Genomic DNA, 18,398 nt, shown 5'->3' on the forward strand with positions numbered 1-18,398 from the left:
GCATAAATTTTGTTTTACTTATTTGGGATCTTGCTAGGTACTTGTGACCTGGATTCGGATACACTAGAAGGAGCCTAAAGCCCAATTGGTGCAGACGCTCAAGGCCCCCTCCCCATTTTGGAGTGGTGGGCCTGTGAGCAGGAGGGACTGGGCATCACTCCTGCTGTCCTCTTCACATAGAGGTATGGGGTGTTTTAAGGATGTGGGAGTGGTTCAGGGGAGCCAGGGGGGTATCCAGTGGCAAGAGGGAGTAGGCATCCCTTCTGCCAATTTTTTGTAATGTATGGGGAGTGGTAAAGGGGAGAGGAGTCCTGGCATTTGGGGGGTTGGTCGGTTCCACAGGGGGGGTGGGGCATCCAGTGGCAGGAAGGAGTGGGCATCCCTCTTGCCGCTCTTTATTTTTCTTCCGGTGGTCATCAGGAGGCGCAGTATCTCTACTCACCTTTTTGCTAATGGGGCAGATATTGTGCATGTGTAACATATGCACAATATCTGTGCCATTAAAAAAAAATGAAAAAGCCCCAAACAGTTGAGTGCAAGAGGATGCTTTGGGGCTTCCCCTGCAGCTCAGCTGTTCAGGCTTTCCCAAAACCAGCTCTGCGCATGTGTGAGAGCCAATTTCTAGGCAAGCGATTGGATGGGATTACAGCTGCCCTCTGCAAAACTCATTTGCATGGGAAATTGTTTGAAATTGATCACCATTTAGAAATCAGCCAAAAAATCAGCCCACAGTGACCTGCACAGTCTTAACGACCGTTTTTAGTGTATCTAGCTCCCTCCAAACCCCCTCCCCCACAGGTGCTTCTCTGTCTCTCGCTCCCTCTCTCTTTCCAATCCCCCTCTCCTGCGGGTGGTTCTTTCTTTCTTTCTCTCTTTCTCCCTCTCTTTCCAACCCCCTCTCCTACGGGTGGTTCTTTCTTTCTCTCTCTCTCTTTCCTTCCAACCCCCCCCCTCTCCCCTGTTGGTACCCCCCCTCTCTTCTTCCAACTCCCCCTCCTGCAGGTGCTTCTTCCTCCCTCTCTCTCTCTCCCACTCCCTCCTTCCAACCAACCTCCCTTCTCCCCTATGGGTCCTTTCCTCTCTCTTTCCTGCAAGTGCTTCTTTCTTTCTCTCTCTCTCCCCTCCCCCCTCCAGATGCTTTTTCTCAAACCTCCCTCCAGCTCAGCCTCTCTCTGCCTCGTTCCAGGCCCCCCAACCTTGGAAATGGATATGGTTCTCCCCTGTCTCTCACCTACCTTCTCCAGGCTCCAGCTCTGCAATTTCAATCTTTGGGGAGCCGGCAGCATCAGTAATGTGAACCTGCTGCCTTCATTGTGCCTCATAAGCCTTCTCTTTGCAGCAACTTCCTGTCCCCACATAGCTTAAATCTGGGCAAGTCATTTAACCCTCCATTGCCCCAGATACAAAGACATATTGTGAATCACTATCGACAGAAAATGTACCTGAATCAACTTTGGTTGTACTACGGAAAGGCAGTATATCAAATCCATGGCCTTTACTCTTTAAAATTTCTCAGATGCTAGTGCCTGTGTTAGATGGTGGATAGCCTAAAGTAGGGTTGCCAGATTTTACAATTGTAAAATCCAGACATCCTAGACCCGCCCTAGCTCCGCCCTCGATGCCTGCTTTGGTCGGGCAGGAGACAATCCACACGTGTGGATTGCCTCCTCAATGCAATTGAGAAGAGGCTTTTCAAAACCCGGACAACGTGCCAGGTTTAGAAAATCCGTCCAGACCCCCGGACATGTCCTCAAAAGGAGGACATGTCTGGGGAAATCCGGACGTCTGTTAACCCTAGTCTAAAGTAGTGTATCGCAAACTGTGTGCCGCGGCACACTAGTGTGACCTGGAGGATTCCAGGTGTGCCCGGAGATGCTGGCGAGGGGGAGAGGTGCCGGCGCTGACCGACTGCTTACAGGATGTGCCTCTCGCGGTGAGAGGCACGTCCTGTATTCAGCCGGCGCCTCTCCTCCTCACTGGCGCCTCTGCTCCTTCTCACCTCTCCTTCTGCAGCACCCCTTCACCAGCGATAATAGTAGGCTCAGGGCCGCGGCTGGAAGACATCCGCGCATTCACGGACATTGACGTGATGACATCACACATGTGTGTGATGTCACGTCGACATCCGCGCATTTCCGGGTGCCTTCCAGCCGCAGCTCCAAGATTAGTGTGCCAGCAGCTTAAAAAAGTTTGCGACACACTGGGCTAAAGGGAAGTAGAACCGTTCTGAATGAAGCAATTTAAGATGAGAGGTAATAAAGAGGGAGACCTGAGAAAAATGCCTTATGTGTCAATAGGAGAATTTAAATTGAATACTGTAGGGTAAAGAAAGCCAGTGTTCAGAGATAATTAGAGGAGCGGCATGGTCAAATTTCCTGGCTGAATAAAGAAGTCTCAAGGCCATATGCAATACGGTCTCTACACATCAATGAAAGGAGAGACCAGCCTACGGTAAACATTTCCGTAACTGAAGTGGCTAAGAACCAGAGAAAGGATTAGGATATTTAGAGAATCACAGTGTGACTAAGGTCAATTTGAATGGATAGAATGCTGTAATGCAGCAAAACAAGTTCAGACAATAGAAAAAAAGTTGCATTTCAAAGGTTAAAGAAGAATCAAAAGGGAGTGGACTAGTGTAATCGGATTTCTCAAGAGGTGAGAAGAATGGCTTTAACCAGTGGCATAGTATGGGGGAGACAGCAGGGAGACTACTCTGGGTGCCCTCTTGGTGGGGTGTCAGCACCTCTCTGCCGATCGGGATGGTGCGAACAAGTTTGAAAAGGGGGGACTTTTCTTGAAACAGCCAGAAGGCAAAACATGTGGAATGACAGGTCCCTTCCCGATGACAGTATGAGACAAGACTGACTTAAGATAAGTCAATTAAGTTATATGAGACACTAAAGAAAAATAGCACTGAGCACTTTAAATAAGAAAAATATGAAAAAATATACAATGGGGCTAATGAGGATGCCATTGCCATAAGTTTGTCTGGTGACCATAGAAATGCATGGCACCTAATGGCTAGTCTGAGGCCTAAAAAAAGTTTAAAATAAAATTAAAGGAACATCATGGACATTGAGATGGTTTTGGATTAGTTATGTTTTCAATGTCTTACATTTGACTGCAGGTTATACTGTTTCATGTTATAGTGGCACAAATGGTAGACTAATGATGCGTGCAAATGAAAATAAGACGAACTAAGCTCTTTATGGCTTAGCATTTATCAGTTACTATATTGTAAGGCGTGCCAGAGAGTCTATCTTTATAAATATTGTTATTTTTTTACATGTATTTCACATTACAAATGAGAGGTTAATGAAGGTTAGGGCTCTTCAGCTTGGAAACGATATGGCTGAGGGGAGATATCATTGAAGTCTACAAAATCCTGAGTGGAGTAGAACGGGTATTAGTTGATCGATTTTTCACTCCGTTAAAAACTACAAAGACTAGGGGGACACTCGATGAAGTTAAAAACAATAGGAGGAAAACAAATTTCACTCAGAGAATAGTTAAGCTCTGGAACACGTTGCCAGAGGATGTGGTAAGAGCGGATAGCATAGCTGGTTATAAGAAAGGTTTGGACAAGTTCCTGGAGGAAAAGTCCATAGTCTGTTATTGAGAAATTCATGGGGGAAGCCACTGCTTGCCCTGTATTGGTAGCATGGAATGTTGCTACACCTTGGGTTTTGGCCAGGTACTAGTGACCTGGATTGGCCATCGTGAGAACGGGCTACTGGGCTTGATGGACCATTGGTCTGACCCAGTAATGCTATTCTTATGTTCTTATGACATATGCAAATAAAAATGAGACAATCTTAACATTTGTCAGTTACTATGTAGTGAGGAGTACCGGAAAACCATTGATAGTCTCCTTATTTCTAAAAATGTAAATAAAAAATATCAAATTGAAGCATTTTCTATATTTAAATGTTTTAAATATTTACATTTCACTTGTGACCTGGATAGGCTACTGTTGGCAATAGGATACTGGGCGCTGTGGTCTGTCCCAGTATGACAACTCTTATGTTCTTAGGTGCCCTCTTACATCTCTGGAGTGGGTGTAAATCTTTCCAAGAGGATTTGTTTGCTACTGGATTCATTGTAGGAGCCCGTTTTACAAAGGCACATATGATAACCTTAAGTGTTTTATTGAAAATGTATGCACTTTCTTCTGAAATTACACCTATTATAGAGATCATTGATAGCGACAAGCAGGTAGACGTTTTTCATGGTCACGTAGGTACAAGGACCATTTTAACACCTATTTTGATGTGATAAAATGTAGGTGTTCCAAACAGAGAGGGTGGCAAAATATCTAAGCCTGCTGACCCTCAGAAGGCATGGATTCCACAGTTTGCCCTTGAACCCCCATTTTATTACTCTAAAACATCACAAGCTGTGAAGGCTCAAAAAAAAAAAAAAAAGATTAATTCTTATATTTATGAGGTGCCACTGAAAAGTTCTCATCCCAACCAAGAAGAGAATGATGTGGAGCCATGAAACTTACAATGCTTTTCTTGACCCTTTTCGTTTCAGTGAGGCAAATGCATCTAGTAAATGGGAACAAGTATAGGGAAACCAAGCCATTGTGACATCACCGATGAGCTTGGTTCTTAGGCACTGGTGGAATGAGGCATTATGACATCACAATATGAAGGACCACTGAAAAATTCTCAGCCCAACCAAGAAGAGAATAACATGGAGCCATGAAACTTACAAGTTATTCCACACTTTTCTTGACACTTTTTCTTTCATTTCATATTATTTAAACAAAAAGTGTCAAGAAAAGTGTGGAATAACTTGGAAGCCAAATCATATATTCTTTCATTTGATCTTCAGAATCCTTCTATATAAAGAAAATGTCATCCAACAATCTTTCACAAGAAAAACCAGGAATGAGGACCAGAAATGAAGTTTATTGGTTCTTGCACATAACAGACCTGAAGCAACACTGTGTTTTGGCAAAAGAAACACCTGCCTTAGTGGTTAACACACACTCTGAGTAGCCAATAAACCATGTAAATGAAAACAGAACTGGTAAAAAAAAAAATAATTCAATAAAATGGGTACAAAATTCTGTATGAGGTAGTCAAGGGGAAGGGGGACTTGTATACTGCCTTTCAATGGCTTTGCCATTCAAAGTTGATGGCAATGGAGGATTGGGTGGCTTGCCCAGGGTCACAGGGAGCAGTGCTGGGATTTGGTCTCATGTCCTTTGGGTGCAGGGGCAGTGGCTCTGCCAGTGAGCCACATCTTCCTGGGCCCCTTTGGTAGGGTTACCAGATTTTCCATCTGGAAAATCCGGACCCCTAGACATGCCCTCAGGCCCATCCAGTCCCATCCATCCCTGACCTGCCATGCCCCAGTTACGCCCCAACCTCTTGATCTTCTCTCCCAGTCGCCAATGGCTGCCAACAGGGTCAGGTTTTCAGGATATTCCTAATGAATATGTATGAGAGATTTGCATACAATAGAGATAGTAGGCATGCAAATTCCTTTCATGTATCTTTATTAGGAATGTCCTGAAAACCTGACCTATTGGAAGCTCATGAGTCTTGGGAATGAAGACTAAGGCGACCTAGCAGGTCTGGATTTCAGTGGATCCACTCGGAATTATTTAACATAGATTTCTATGCAATAGAGACACTGCATGAACATCTATCTCATGCAGGTTGTGGATGTCTTGAAACCCAAACTGAGTAGGGATTACTCCAAGACCAGCTTGAGAAACACTAGCTTACAATGTCAAATGAAGCAGTTATCTACAATTCACAAATTGTAATTATAATAAAGTTTCAGTTCGGTCAGCAAAAATAGAGCAGACTTAACTACACAACAAGATTGCTAGATAGGTCCAAGTCCAGAGATCAGGCTGATCCAGACCTGGTTTTGTCTAATGGCATTTCTGAATATATAGTTCTGCTTTTTGTAGAGAACTTCAGGTTATATATCCATAAATGCAAAGAGATTGGTGAATTCAAGACTAGCTCAGCTTGTACTTAATGACCTGGAGCCATCTGGTAGCTCTAACCTATAGACCAGATCTAGTGGTGGCCCTCAGCAGAGAGCTAGGGAGCCTCTCACTGTGACTCTGGTCTGAAAGTGACTTCATAAGTGACCAGATAGCCATAATTGAACATATATAGCTTGTGGTCATTGGCATTGTATTGTAGATTCTGAACTGTCTCCATCATCTTGTCCATCATGATGCTCAGCTTCCCTTCTTTCCCTGTGTTGGTGTCATACATGTAGAAGATCTCCTCCATGCGTGTGTTTACAGGCCTGGTGGCATACAGCACCCCACAGATCATGAAAGCATTGGTGACTCCAGGCTTGTACTGTGTAGTGGCCCAAGTACGCTCAAGAGTAAAGGAGGTGACGTTGAGTTTTCCAATAACGATGTTGCCAGCATTTTGTTCTGTTGAATATAATACCCACAGGCCTTGTTCATCAGCAGCAAAGTCCATGTCCTGGTAAGAAACGGCAGCATAAGAGAAGCGGTTGTTGTAGACGGCATCAGGCAGGATCTGGAGCTGTACATTATTGGTGTCCAGGTCCATTCGACACATTTGTTGGGAATTGTAGCAATTGTAGTACAGTGAGTTATTGTAAAGGGTCATACCACTTCCCTGCCCACATCTACTGTAGTCATAGGTCATAGAGTAGGAGTTGTACTTGGAAAGGGTCTTGTCACTGGGGTTCTTGTAAAGCAGGAGATCATCATATGCAGGATATAAGCGGACAAGCTCCATGAGCCTTGCATCGGTATTCAGGGGGGCCACCCAGAACCGATTCTTATTGCTGGCCTCCACAAATGAATCCTTTCCCCAACCACCATTCATGTAGCTGAAACCCCTCCAGTTCAGCTGTACCACAAATGGTTTAGTCACATTTATTAGTCCTCCGTGGTTGCAGGTTCCTGTACCAAGAAAGAAGGAATATAGATTAGCTCATCTTGTCATGCTAAAACTTGGCTTTAATTGCCTTTTCCGTGGATTCCTCCTCTACATAGCTTGAATGGACTGCATTTTATGGTCTTTTTTTGTTTCTCCTATAATTTCAGATTTTATTGCTGATGTGGTGGTGGCTGCCTCCCTGTGCTGATCCTATAAGCCAGTGTCCCGCAAACTTTTTCGAGCCAGGGCACACTAAATCTAGAGTCCCCGGCTCGAGACACCCAGAAATGCGCTGGTGTCAATGTGATGATGTCATGCGCATGTGTGACATCAGTGTACCGCTGTCAGCGCATGCGCTAAGGCCCTTCAAACAGGCCTTGCACCAAGAAAAGGACCTGCGCTGGAGAGAAGGGCTGGCAGAGAGAAGAGGTGCCAGCGTCGGGAGATTGCTTACAGGACTTGCGAGAGGCACATCCTGTAGACAGCCGGCACCTCTCCTCTTACCCCAGTGTACCACGGCACAACTGAAATCTCAGGAGGCACACATTTTAAGACACACTACTATAAGCTATTCCCTCCAAAAGATAATGGACTCTGTATCTACTCATCATCCCCTGAGCCCTGTTACTGCTGCTGCTGCTACTACTACTTATTACTTATATAGCGCTGAAAGGCATATGCAGCGCTGTACATTTTGACATTTAATAGCCGGCCCCTGCTTGGAAGAGCTTACAATCTAACTTGACATATAGGACTGGGGAAGCATAACCCAAGGTGACAGGCTTTAGGAGTCGAAAGCACTCTAGGAGAGGTGGGCTTTTAACTGGGTCATGAACGGAGCCCACCATAGGGATTCGGGCAGCTTGTTCCAAGCATATGGTGCAGCAAAGGGACAGTCTGGAGTTGGCAGAAGAAGAGAAGGGTACAGATAGAAGGGACTTTCCAGCTGAGCAGAACTCGCAGGGAGGAACATAAGGGGAGGTAAGTGAAGAGAGATTGTGAGGGGCAGCTGAGGGAGTGCATTTGTAGGTCAGAAAGTAGCCCTAGAAGTGACAGGCTTTTTATATCCATCATCCATGGGCCAACCAATACCAAATAACTATCTTACTACGAGAATTTTAAAACTACATAGTGAATGGAAAGCAGTAGAACTAGAGGACATGAATTACGGCAGCATGGTGGTAGATTTAGGAGGAATGTTAAGATGTACTTTCTCAAGGAGAGGGTGGTGGATGCTTAGAATGTCCTCCCAGTGGAAGTGGTGAAGACAAAAACAGCGATGGAATTAAAAAAGGTGGGCGATAAGCCCAGTAGATCCCCGCATAGAAACAGGATAGAATCAAAGCAAAACTTAGCTATGATTAAATTGCATTTTCAGTAGCTGTAAAGTAAGGCCAGTGCAGGACATATTTCTACAGTCTGCGTCCCGAAAATGACAAAGATAAATTAGGATTGCCTAGACATATTTTATATCACATTCATATTATATGCTGATGGTCTTCATTAATTTTTAAGTCAGAGCCAGTTTGGAACCAAATGAGCAGGAGAGCCTCCAAACATCTTCCCACGTGGGGATGCCAACACTGTTGACCAGTGTTTCTCAATGATATCCATCCCCACTTTCAAACTTTTAACTGGGGGTATCCTCAAGGACAGTGGTCTCGTGGCCCGGGGGCCACATGCGGCCCACCAGGTACTATTTTGAGGCCCTCGGAATGTTTTATCATAATCACAAAAGTAAAATGAAACAGTTTCTTGATCATAAGTCTCTTTAGCTATAAATGGCAATATTATTATTAAGACTTAGCCAAAAGGAAAGATTTATAAACTATAAAGAGTTTTACCTCATGCAAAATTGTCATTTCTTTAATAAGACATTTTTTTCTGAGGCCCTCCAAGTACCTACAAATCCAAAATGTGGCCCTGCAAAGGGTTTGAGTTTGAGACCACTGCTCAAGAAGGTGAGTATTTCCAAATGTCTCCTTTTCTCTATTGAAAAATATCTTATTATTCAAGCATGTGGCTCATCTCCCTCCCCCCTCCCTCCACTCACACATACTTCCTCTTTTTGTGTCATGAGCTTTGTTATTGAGAGAGATATTAGCAGGAAAAAAACACCAGAAAGATGATAGGGACTGCCACTGAATCTCCAGGGGCTACCGTTTACCTCTGGGCCTTGCATTTAACAATACTGTTATATGCTATGAGTAAGGTGACCATACGTCCCGTTTTCAACGGGACAGTCCCGTTTTCAGACCGACCGTCCCGTTGTCCCGACCCACCGCTTCGGGACACCAAAATGTCCCATTTTCAGGGACAGCGTCCCAAAGCTGTGCGTGGGGACACCAGGACGGCCGATCACTTTCTCTCCCTGCTGCGCCGATTGAAACCCTGGGCCGCCGCCGCTGCTTCTTGGCTTCTTCCTGATGTCAATTTTGACGTCGGAGAGGAAATTCGGGCCAGTCAGGCAGCGATTGGCTGGCCCCGAACTTCCTCTCCGACTTCAAAATTGACGTCAGGAAGAAGACAAGAAGCAGCGGCGGCGGCCCAGGGTTTCAGTCGGCGCGGTAGGGAGGCAGACTAGCAGGCAGCGGCGGTACACGGGCGGGCGGGGGGTTTGAATCGCGGGGGGGGGGTGAATCGCTGGGGGGTTGAATCAGGCACTGGAGGGAGGGAAGGAGGTAGGCAGTTAGGCTGGCTTCGGGGGAGGGACAAAGGCAAGGGAAGACATAGGAAGGAGGCACTGGGGGCACTAGGGACACAGGACAGAGGCACTGAGGACATTATGGACATGAGAAGGAGGCACTGGGGGCACTTTGGACATGGGAAAAAGGCATTGGGGGCACTAGGGACATGGGAAGGAGGCACTGGGGGCACTAGGGACATGGGAAGGAGGCACTGGGGGCACTATAGACATGGGAAGGAGGGAATAGAAAGGGACAATTGTTGGGCCTGAGTGCAGAAAGAAAGAAATGGAAAAAAGGATACACAGACAGAAGGAAACGCAACCAGAGACTCATGAAATCACCAGGCAACAAAGGTAGGAAAAATGATTTTATTTTCAATTTAGTGATCAAAATGTGTCAGTTTTGAGAATTTATATCTGCTGTCTATATTTTGCACTATATTTGTCTATTTTTCTATAGTTACTGAGGTGACATTGCATATTTTAAAGACATTTGCCTTGACATCTTTGAAAACCCCCCAAATATAAATGATAATTAACATTTTCTCTGCGTATAGTGTGCTTTGTAGTTTTTTTTGAATTTTAAGGTTACCATTATGAATTAATATGAAGATATTATGTGTACATGAAAAATGAATGGAAGAAATTGGGGATTGGGGCGGGGCTAGGTTGGGGCGGGGCTAGGGCGGGATTGGGGTGGGGCTAGGGCGGGATTAGGGAGCAGGACTGACAATTAATAGATGAAAAAATTGATGAAAAAATAAATTGTCACGTTAGCTCTGAGTGCAAGTAATATGATTCTCAGCAGTGGAAGGTAAGACATATAAAGATTGAAAATAGTAAGTAAAATGTTGCTAGTTTGCAACATTGTTGAATTCTTGGTTTAATCATGTATTGATGGTGAATGTGACTATCCTGTGCAGTGGTTTAGCGGGGATGAATGGCACCCGGGGCGATGGCGCCCCTCTCCCACCCACCCCCTGCCGCACATGTGCATGCCCCTTCCACGTACCTTTTTATCTTCGGCACAAGTAGCCACAAACTAACTGCTCACGTCGGCTTTGGCACCGGTCCCGTAAGTGACATCAGAAAGAGCGATAAAGCCGACGCGAGCAGCAAGTTCGTGGCTGCTCACGCCGAAATTGAAAAAGGTACGGGGGAATGGATGCGCAGGAGGCAGGGGGAGGAGTGGGAAAAGGGGGGCGGAGAGCAGAAGGGGTGCCAGCGTCCCCGCACTCCTCTTACCGCGCCACTCATCTTGCGGCCATCATCATAAGAACATAAGAAATGCCTCTACTGGGTCAGACCTGAGGTCCATCGTGCCCAGCAGTCCGCTCACGCGGCGGCCCAACAGGTCCAGGACCTGTGCAGTAATCCTCTATCTATACCCCTCTATTCCCTTTTCCAGCAGAAAGTTGTCCAATTCCCTCTTGAACCCCAGTACCGTACTCTGCCCTATCACGCCCTCTGGAAGCGCATTCCAGGTGTCCACCACACGCTGGGTAAAGAAGAACTTCCTAGCATTCGTTCTGAATCTGTCCCCTTTCAACTTTTCTGAATGCCCTCTTGTTCTTTTATTTTTTGAAAGTGTGAAGAATCTGTCCCTCTGTACTCTCTCTATGCCCTTCATGATCTTGTAAGTCTCTATCATATCCCCTCTAAGTCTTCTCTTCTCCAGGGAAAAAAGTCCCAGTTTTTCCAATCTCTCAGCGTATGAAAGGTTTTCCATCCCTTTTATCAGACGTGTCGCTCTCCTCTGAACCCTCTCGAGTATCGCCATATCCTTCTTAAGGTACGGTGACCAATATTGGACGCTGTACTCCAGATGCGGACGCACCATCGCTCGATACAATGGCAAGATAACTTCTTTCATTCTGGTTGTAATACCCTTTTTGATGATGCCTAGCACTCTATTTGCCTTCCTAGCAGCCGCCGCGCACTGTGCCAACGGCTTCATTGTCAAGTCCACCATCACCCCCAGGTCCCTTTCTTGGGTACTCTCATTTAAAAACATCCCTCCCATCGTATAGTTGTACCTCGGGTTTCTGTTTCCCACATGTAATACTTTACATTTCTCAACATTGAACTTCATCTGCCATCTCGTTGCCCATTCCCCTAGTTTGTTCAAGTCCCTTTGCAGTTTTTCACAGTCTTCTTTAGTCCGAGCTCTACTAAATAGTTTAGTGTCATCTGCAAATTTTATTATCTCACACTTCGTCCCTGTTTCCAGATCATTTATGAATACATTAAATAGCAGCAGCCCTAGTACTGAGCCCTGCGGGACCCCACTCGTGACCTTCCTCCAGTCCGAGTAGTGGCCCTTCACTCCCACCCTCTGTCTCCTACCCGCCAACCAGCTTCTGATCCATCTATGTACATCTCCTTCCACCCCATGGTTCTTCAGTTTCCGGAGTAGGCGTTCATGGGGCACCTTGTCAAAGGCTTTTTGGAAATCATAAAACCATCCTTCCAAGATTGCATCGTGTGTAGCTGCCTTAAAGTGGTTGGCAGGGTGGTGAATTGCTGACTACTCTGTGGTAACAACAAACAGAAGATCCAACTCGACCGCAGTTAAATACCGAAACGAGAAACAAAAAAAAAAAACAGAAACCGCAGTGATGATGTACAGGACGCCAAGACTTTATCAGGCAATCATAAAAAAAGCATAGTTTGTTTCCAAAAGGACTGATAAGACCGGACCCAACACGGTCCGTGTTTCGAAGAAACACTCCTTCCTCAGGGGTCCTAACGTATATCAGAACAAAGTAACCTGATGGATAACAACTGTATAAGAAACTGGAAAAGGTTAAGGGGCCCTGCATCACGCAAGAGCATTTATGGTTATTCACCGCCATTTCCAGTTTTTATTCAGTTGTTATCCATCAGGTTACTTTGTTCTGATATGCGTTAGGACCCCTGAGGAAGGAGTGTTTCTTCGAAACACGGACTGTGTTGGGTCCGGTCTTATCAGTCCTTTTACGATTGCCTAATAAAGTCCATGGCGTCCTGTACATCATCACTGCAGCTTTTGTTTCTCTTTGACTACTCTGTGGTGTCAGTTTTTAATCATGAACGAGTGTAACATGGTATGCAATGGTGTAGTACAGCGAGGGTGTGGTCTGCCACAGGCACCATCTTGGTGGCAGCGCCGGCACCTCTCCGCCCCCACGCCATGCCATGTTTGCGCCCCCCCTTCCCCCTTCCCCATACCTCTTTAAATCTTCACCAGCATGAGCAATTTCTCCGGCCTGCTGCTCATGCCGGCATGGCTCCCCACTGAAGTCACTACCTGGTGCAGGGCCAGGAAGTGGCATCAGAGGGAAAGCCAATGCCAGTGTGAGCAGCAGGCCAGAGACGCTTAGGGTTACCAGATGTCCGGGTTTCCCCGGACCTGTCCTCCTTTTCGAGGACATGTCCAGGAGTCCGGACGGTTTTCCAAACCCGGCACTTTGTCCGGGTTTTGAAAAGCTTTCCAGCCAGCAGCGACGTAGGGACAGCATCCGTGCGTTCGCAAATACAACACGGTGACATCATGTGCATGCACGCATGCAGGCGACATCATCACGTCACACCAGCGCATGTGCAGATGACCTCCTGACAAGCAACCAGGTTGAGGGGGCGGGGCTGGGGACGTGACTCAGGCAGAATGGGGTGGGCCTGGGGGCAGGGCCATGGGTCCAGATTTTCATTCCCGAAAATCTGGTAACCCTAGAGAAGCTGCTCGGGCTGGCAAAGATATAAGGGGAAGGGAGGGTCTGAATGTGGTGTGGGGGCGTGGAAGGAGTGGGGTGTGACAAAGAGGGCGTGAGGGGGTGCCACCGCCCCTCGCTATGCCAATAATGGTATGGCAGGTAAGGTTCTGGCTTCCTTGTTGGACACAGTGGGTTGGTGGGCAGATCTTTATCTGCCCTCATATACTATGTTACTATGCTAGTAAAATTCCTGGATGTGTTCGAAAAATGTTAATGACGCACTGGAGTGAGGCTTAAATGGCAGCTCCAGACGGGCTTCTACAGTCTGTGTCCTATATGTGACAACAAACAAACAAAAATTGTCCCTTAATACTCCACAGACCCGAAGGTCAACCAAGACAGGAACAAAAACACTGTGGAGACGACAATGTCCAAGATGCAGGTCTTTATTGAAAATACAGTCAATTAATCCACATGACGAGATGTCAAGGACTCAAGAAATGGGGACTAAGAACCCAACAATCGCGCAGAGTTTTCTACTTGGGCCAGTCCATCATCATATTTGACCACCTTTAGGTTTTAGGATTTGATCCACGTTTTTGCATTAGGACTTTCAGGGACCCCTGAGGAAGATAGGGTTGTCGAAACACGGACCGTGTTGGGTCCTTAGTCCCTCATTCCTTGGGTCCTTGACATCTCATCATGTGGATGAATTGACTGTATTTTCAATAAAGACCTGCATCTTGGACATCGTCGTCTCCACAGTGTTTTTGTTCCCATTTGTGACAAGATAGAACATAATGGATTAAGGATTTGATAGAAACTCTGGTAGCTGTGGAGTAGGGCCAGTGCATGGCAGACTTTTTTCTACAGTCTGAGCCCTGAAAATGACAAGAATGGATCAGGGGTAAGTGTGCATACTTTATACTGCATTTATATCATCTGAGTACAGGTCTTATATATCTCGGTAGGGAGGGGAAGACATTTTTTAGTGGAACTTAGCAAATCAAATGTAATAATACTCGTATACTGGATTGTTGGTTCAACACCGCCTTGATAATGAATGTGACTGTTGGGCAGACTGGATGAACCACGGGGATCTTTTATCTGCCATCAGTTACTATATTACCATGTTATTCTAAGTGATAAATAAAGACCTCAGCTCACAACACAAGTTGCACCGATGAGGTGAGCTGAGAACATCTGAAGACATAGAATATAACCATGTACTAACCATAAATTACAGGAGGAGGGTTGAAAACCGTTTGGTTCTTCTCACAGTCCTGGAGACGTTTCCTCAGGGAGGCGATTTCACGTCGCACCGCAAGCACATTGTTTTTGTCGTATGATTCCAGCTGATTGACCATCACGGAAATGTTCTGGATCTGTGGTTTCATGAAGAAAGAGAGGAAGAAGAAGAGACGGTCATGGAAGGAAATGGGACGCAAGTTTTGTTGGGATCAATTGCAACATTAAAAAGAGCAAGGATTGGACCTACGTCAAATAACTCTTATCCTCTGCTGCTTTATTGAAAGAAGCCAACCAGAGTAAAGTGGTGCTTTTGGTTAAGTTAAACAGATTTATTTCAAAATAACAATGATTGGAAACCGAAATATCAAAGAAGAGACAAGTTAATTTAATATCATGTATTTTTAATGGATATAACTAATGGGCAGACTAGACGGACCGTTCAAATCTTTATCTGCCGTCACTTACTATGTATGTAATATTTCATCCAAAAATAAATGTAGTGAAAACAGAGGACAACAGAGTTGAAACAAACAAAATTCAAATAGGTTCATTTAAGTTAACAAAGAACAATAAACAAACAAACAAAATTTGTTTGATATTTTGAAATATGTTTGCTTGTCACAATTAATTTTGGGCTTCTTTTACTAAACTGCAGAAAAGCTTCTTACAATGGACCAGTGAGGTAAATGCTCCGATGCTCATTCAATTCCTGCGAGCGTAGGATCATTTACCCCGGTGACCCTCGGAAAGAAGCTCTTCCGCAGTTTAGTAAAGCCCAGCGTTTATTTAGATATCCATTCCCAACTAAAGTGCACTGCATATCCCCTCTCAGCCTACTGATAAGGGTTTAAGCGGCAGTTGCCTCTCCCTCCCACTTAAAGCCCTTTGAATATCTACCCCTTAATCTTCGGTCAACAGGGCACAGAAATCAGTATTATCATCATTTGCTTAGCCACCCTCAAAGGGCTGTTTTGCTCCTCCCCTTTGTTCACACAAACAGCAGATACAAATTATACAAGTGCTTTTATCAAAAGCACAGGGAATGTTTGGGTGCTGGGGGTAATGTTTTGGGGTTTACTGATTATATATGCATGATACATTGTAGAGTATATCATATTTTATTATAGACATAATGATTATAACCCAGAAGGATTTTTTTTCATAAATTTGCAACAATAAATTAACTGACTGCAGTACACTAGGCCACTGGTTCTTAAACCTGTCCTGGGAGACTCCCAGTCTTTTGGGTTTTCAAGATATCCCTAATGAGGCATATTTGCATGACCAGTAACCTCTATTATATGCAAATCTGACTCATGCATATTCATTAGGGATATCTTGAAAACCCGACTGGCTGGGGTTCTCCCAGGACAGGTTTAAGAACCACTGCACTAGGATAAGGCTGTCTATATATGCTATGAATCCAACAGACTACTCAAAACTGCCCTGTTATGTCTGACAGCAGACTTCTGCTTCTAGTATTACCATACTGGAAGTGTCCAAAAGAAAGTTAAAAGGTAAAGCATAGCCCTTTGAGGCACTGAAATAGCCCTTTGAGGCACTGTACAAAGCAGTGGTGTAGCCATAGGTGAGCCTGGGCGCACCCATTATAGGCTCGGGCACACCCAAAATTTTCATGCACCAACAGTTGCAGGGGGCCTCCGGCAGCGAGAACTTCTTCGTCCCCCACTTTCTTCAACCTAAAGCACTGTCTAAGCACGGCCGTCGCACTGACCTACCCCGTGCTGCTCATATTCAGTTTCACGCAGACATGGGAAGGCGGAGCAGGGGCAACGGCAGCCCACGGACAGAGCCGTGGGCTGGAGCAAGTAGGAGAAGGAGGGGCTCTCGCTGCCGAAGGCCCCTTACAACTGGTGGGGCATGAGAATTTTGGGTGGGCCTGAGCATACAGTGGGTGGCCCAGGCCCACCCATGGCCACGCCACTGCTTTGTACAGTGACCTCCACGGCCTGTGTTGTGCCGTGCCACTTCCACCAGCTTTCCTTCATGAAATTACTTGATTCTACCGCCACCCCCTGCTGCTGAAGGTGGAGAAGCATTTAAGCTCTTCATCTACTGCCAGCTTGAAGTCTTATGATAAGGGCTACAAAATCACCCAGGCCTGTTGCAAGACTTTGATCCGTCAGTGGGACATGAGCTACTTTATTGCTTTTCCAGCTGCCGGTGGAGAGCAACACTGAATAGTTTAATTCAGGGATGGGCACCTGATCCTCGAGGGCCACAAACGAGTTAGGTTTTCAGGATTTTCATATTGAATATGAATTAGATCGATTTGCATACAATGGAAGCAGTACATGCAAATCAATCTCATGCATATTCATTTTGAAAAATTTTGGAAAACCCATTTGGGGTGTGGCCCTCTAGTACCATAATTGCCTTCCCCTGGTTTAATTAATGAAAGCAACACTGTTTAGCGCAGTGGTTTTCAACCCAGTCCTCAAGGACCACCTAGCTAGTCAGGTAATGAATATGCATTAGAGAGATTTGCATACCAAAAAAAATTAAAAAAAGCTTTGCCTGGAAATCTATGTCATGCATATTCACAGTGAATATCCTGAAAAAAAAACAACTCACCAGTAGTCCCTGAGGACTGGGTTCAAAATCACTTGTTTAAAATAAATAGTAGTTGCTGCATTCAGTCCTCCTAAAAGCCTAAGGTAGGGGGAGGAAGTATCCTCTACTCCCTATCGGGGTCCCTGCATTTGAATTTATGCCACTGAGTCACACTATGTACCTCCATAAAAAGTGTCTCAACAATGGTATTGGATCCGTTAAAAGAAGCCCTCAGCTGCACCGCGAGTGTCTCCATTTCCTGGATCTCCAGTTTCATGAGTGTAAAGTCCAGCTCTCTGTAGGACACGATTCCCAGTTCTACGTTTTCAACCCGGCGAGTCAGGTTGGACAGCCTTTCCATGTATACTGCCAGGGAGCTCTGGTAGCTCTGAATCTGGAGAAAGTAAAACCACCAAATACATCAATGCGAAATTAAGAAAACAAAAAGATTTCCATTTGTTAAAACAATAAGGGACCCATTTTCAAAAAAGATAGACAACCTTAAGAAAGCATAAACTGGCACTAGGACGTCTCACTAGTCAAAACGTCCAAGTGGGCATTTTCAAAACTGACTTTCCAGATGTCTTTCTGATGTTTTGTCTCAAGTGCCTCTTAATCGTAAAGGAGGGGGGGGGGGGGTAGAGACATGGTTTGGGCTGGACCAGGGAGGGCTTAGGACTTGGACATTTTGCATGTATAATCAAACTTTTAACAAAACATCTGGGGCACCATTTAGATGTTCAGGGTTAGACCTGTTTTAAAAATAAATAAGGATCAAAAAGGTGCCCAAACTGACCAGACGACCACTGGAGGAATTAAGGCTTGACACCCCCCCTTACTTCTCCAGTAGTCACCAAACCCTCCCACCACCCAAATATGTGAAAAAAGGAATACCTTCCAGCCTGTCTTACTTATTCACATGGCTCATATACATCTCTACAGCAGACTAGAGGGGAACTCTAAGGTTTACTATAGTGAATGTCACATTAAAAGTCCCAGATTAGATGTTACTATAACTTGCTTATATTGTATGGTGAGCCCTCCAAAACCTACTATACCTATAAGATGACACCTGCAGGCATAAGGGCTATTGTTGTGGTATAACAGGGTACAGTAAGTTTTGGGTGGGTTTTGGAGGGCTCACCATACAATATAAGCAGGATATAGTGGCATGTGTACCTTGGACATTTGATTTGACATTCACTACAGTACCTCTTAGAGTGCCCCTCTGCTGTGCTTAGCTGTCTGTGAACAGTTTGCTAAAAATGCTGGCTTCTTGACCATCTGAAAAGCTTGCTT

The 18,398-nt window shown here is 45.3% G+C and overlaps 1 protein-coding gene across 1 annotated transcript in view; it reads right to left on the reverse strand.

Moving 5' to 3' along the window:
- Positions 1 to 4,896: 4,896 nt before the first annotated feature.
- LOC117364599 (olfactomedin-4-like) overlaps positions 4,897 to 18,398 on the reverse strand; it is a 29,495-nt gene continuing 15,993 nt past the window's right edge. Inside the window, exons 3-5 of the mRNA XM_033953964.1 lie at positions 17,281 to 17,493; positions 14,509 to 14,659; positions 4,897 to 6,919 (exon numbers count right to left, since the gene is read on the reverse strand). Coding sequence (XP_033809855.1) covers positions 6,081 to 6,919; positions 14,509 to 14,659; positions 17,281 to 17,493 — 1,203 coding nt within the window. The 3' untranslated portion in view covers positions 4,897 to 6,080. The remainder of the gene's footprint in view (positions 6,920 to 14,508; positions 14,660 to 17,280; positions 17,494 to 18,398) is intronic.

This window comes from Geotrypetes seraphini, chromosome 8 (assembly GCF_902459505.1).
Source record: "Geotrypetes seraphini chromosome 8, aGeoSer1.1, whole genome shotgun sequence".
Classification (NCBI taxonomy): domain Eukaryota; kingdom Metazoa; phylum Chordata; class Amphibia; order Gymnophiona; family Dermophiidae; genus Geotrypetes; species Geotrypetes seraphini.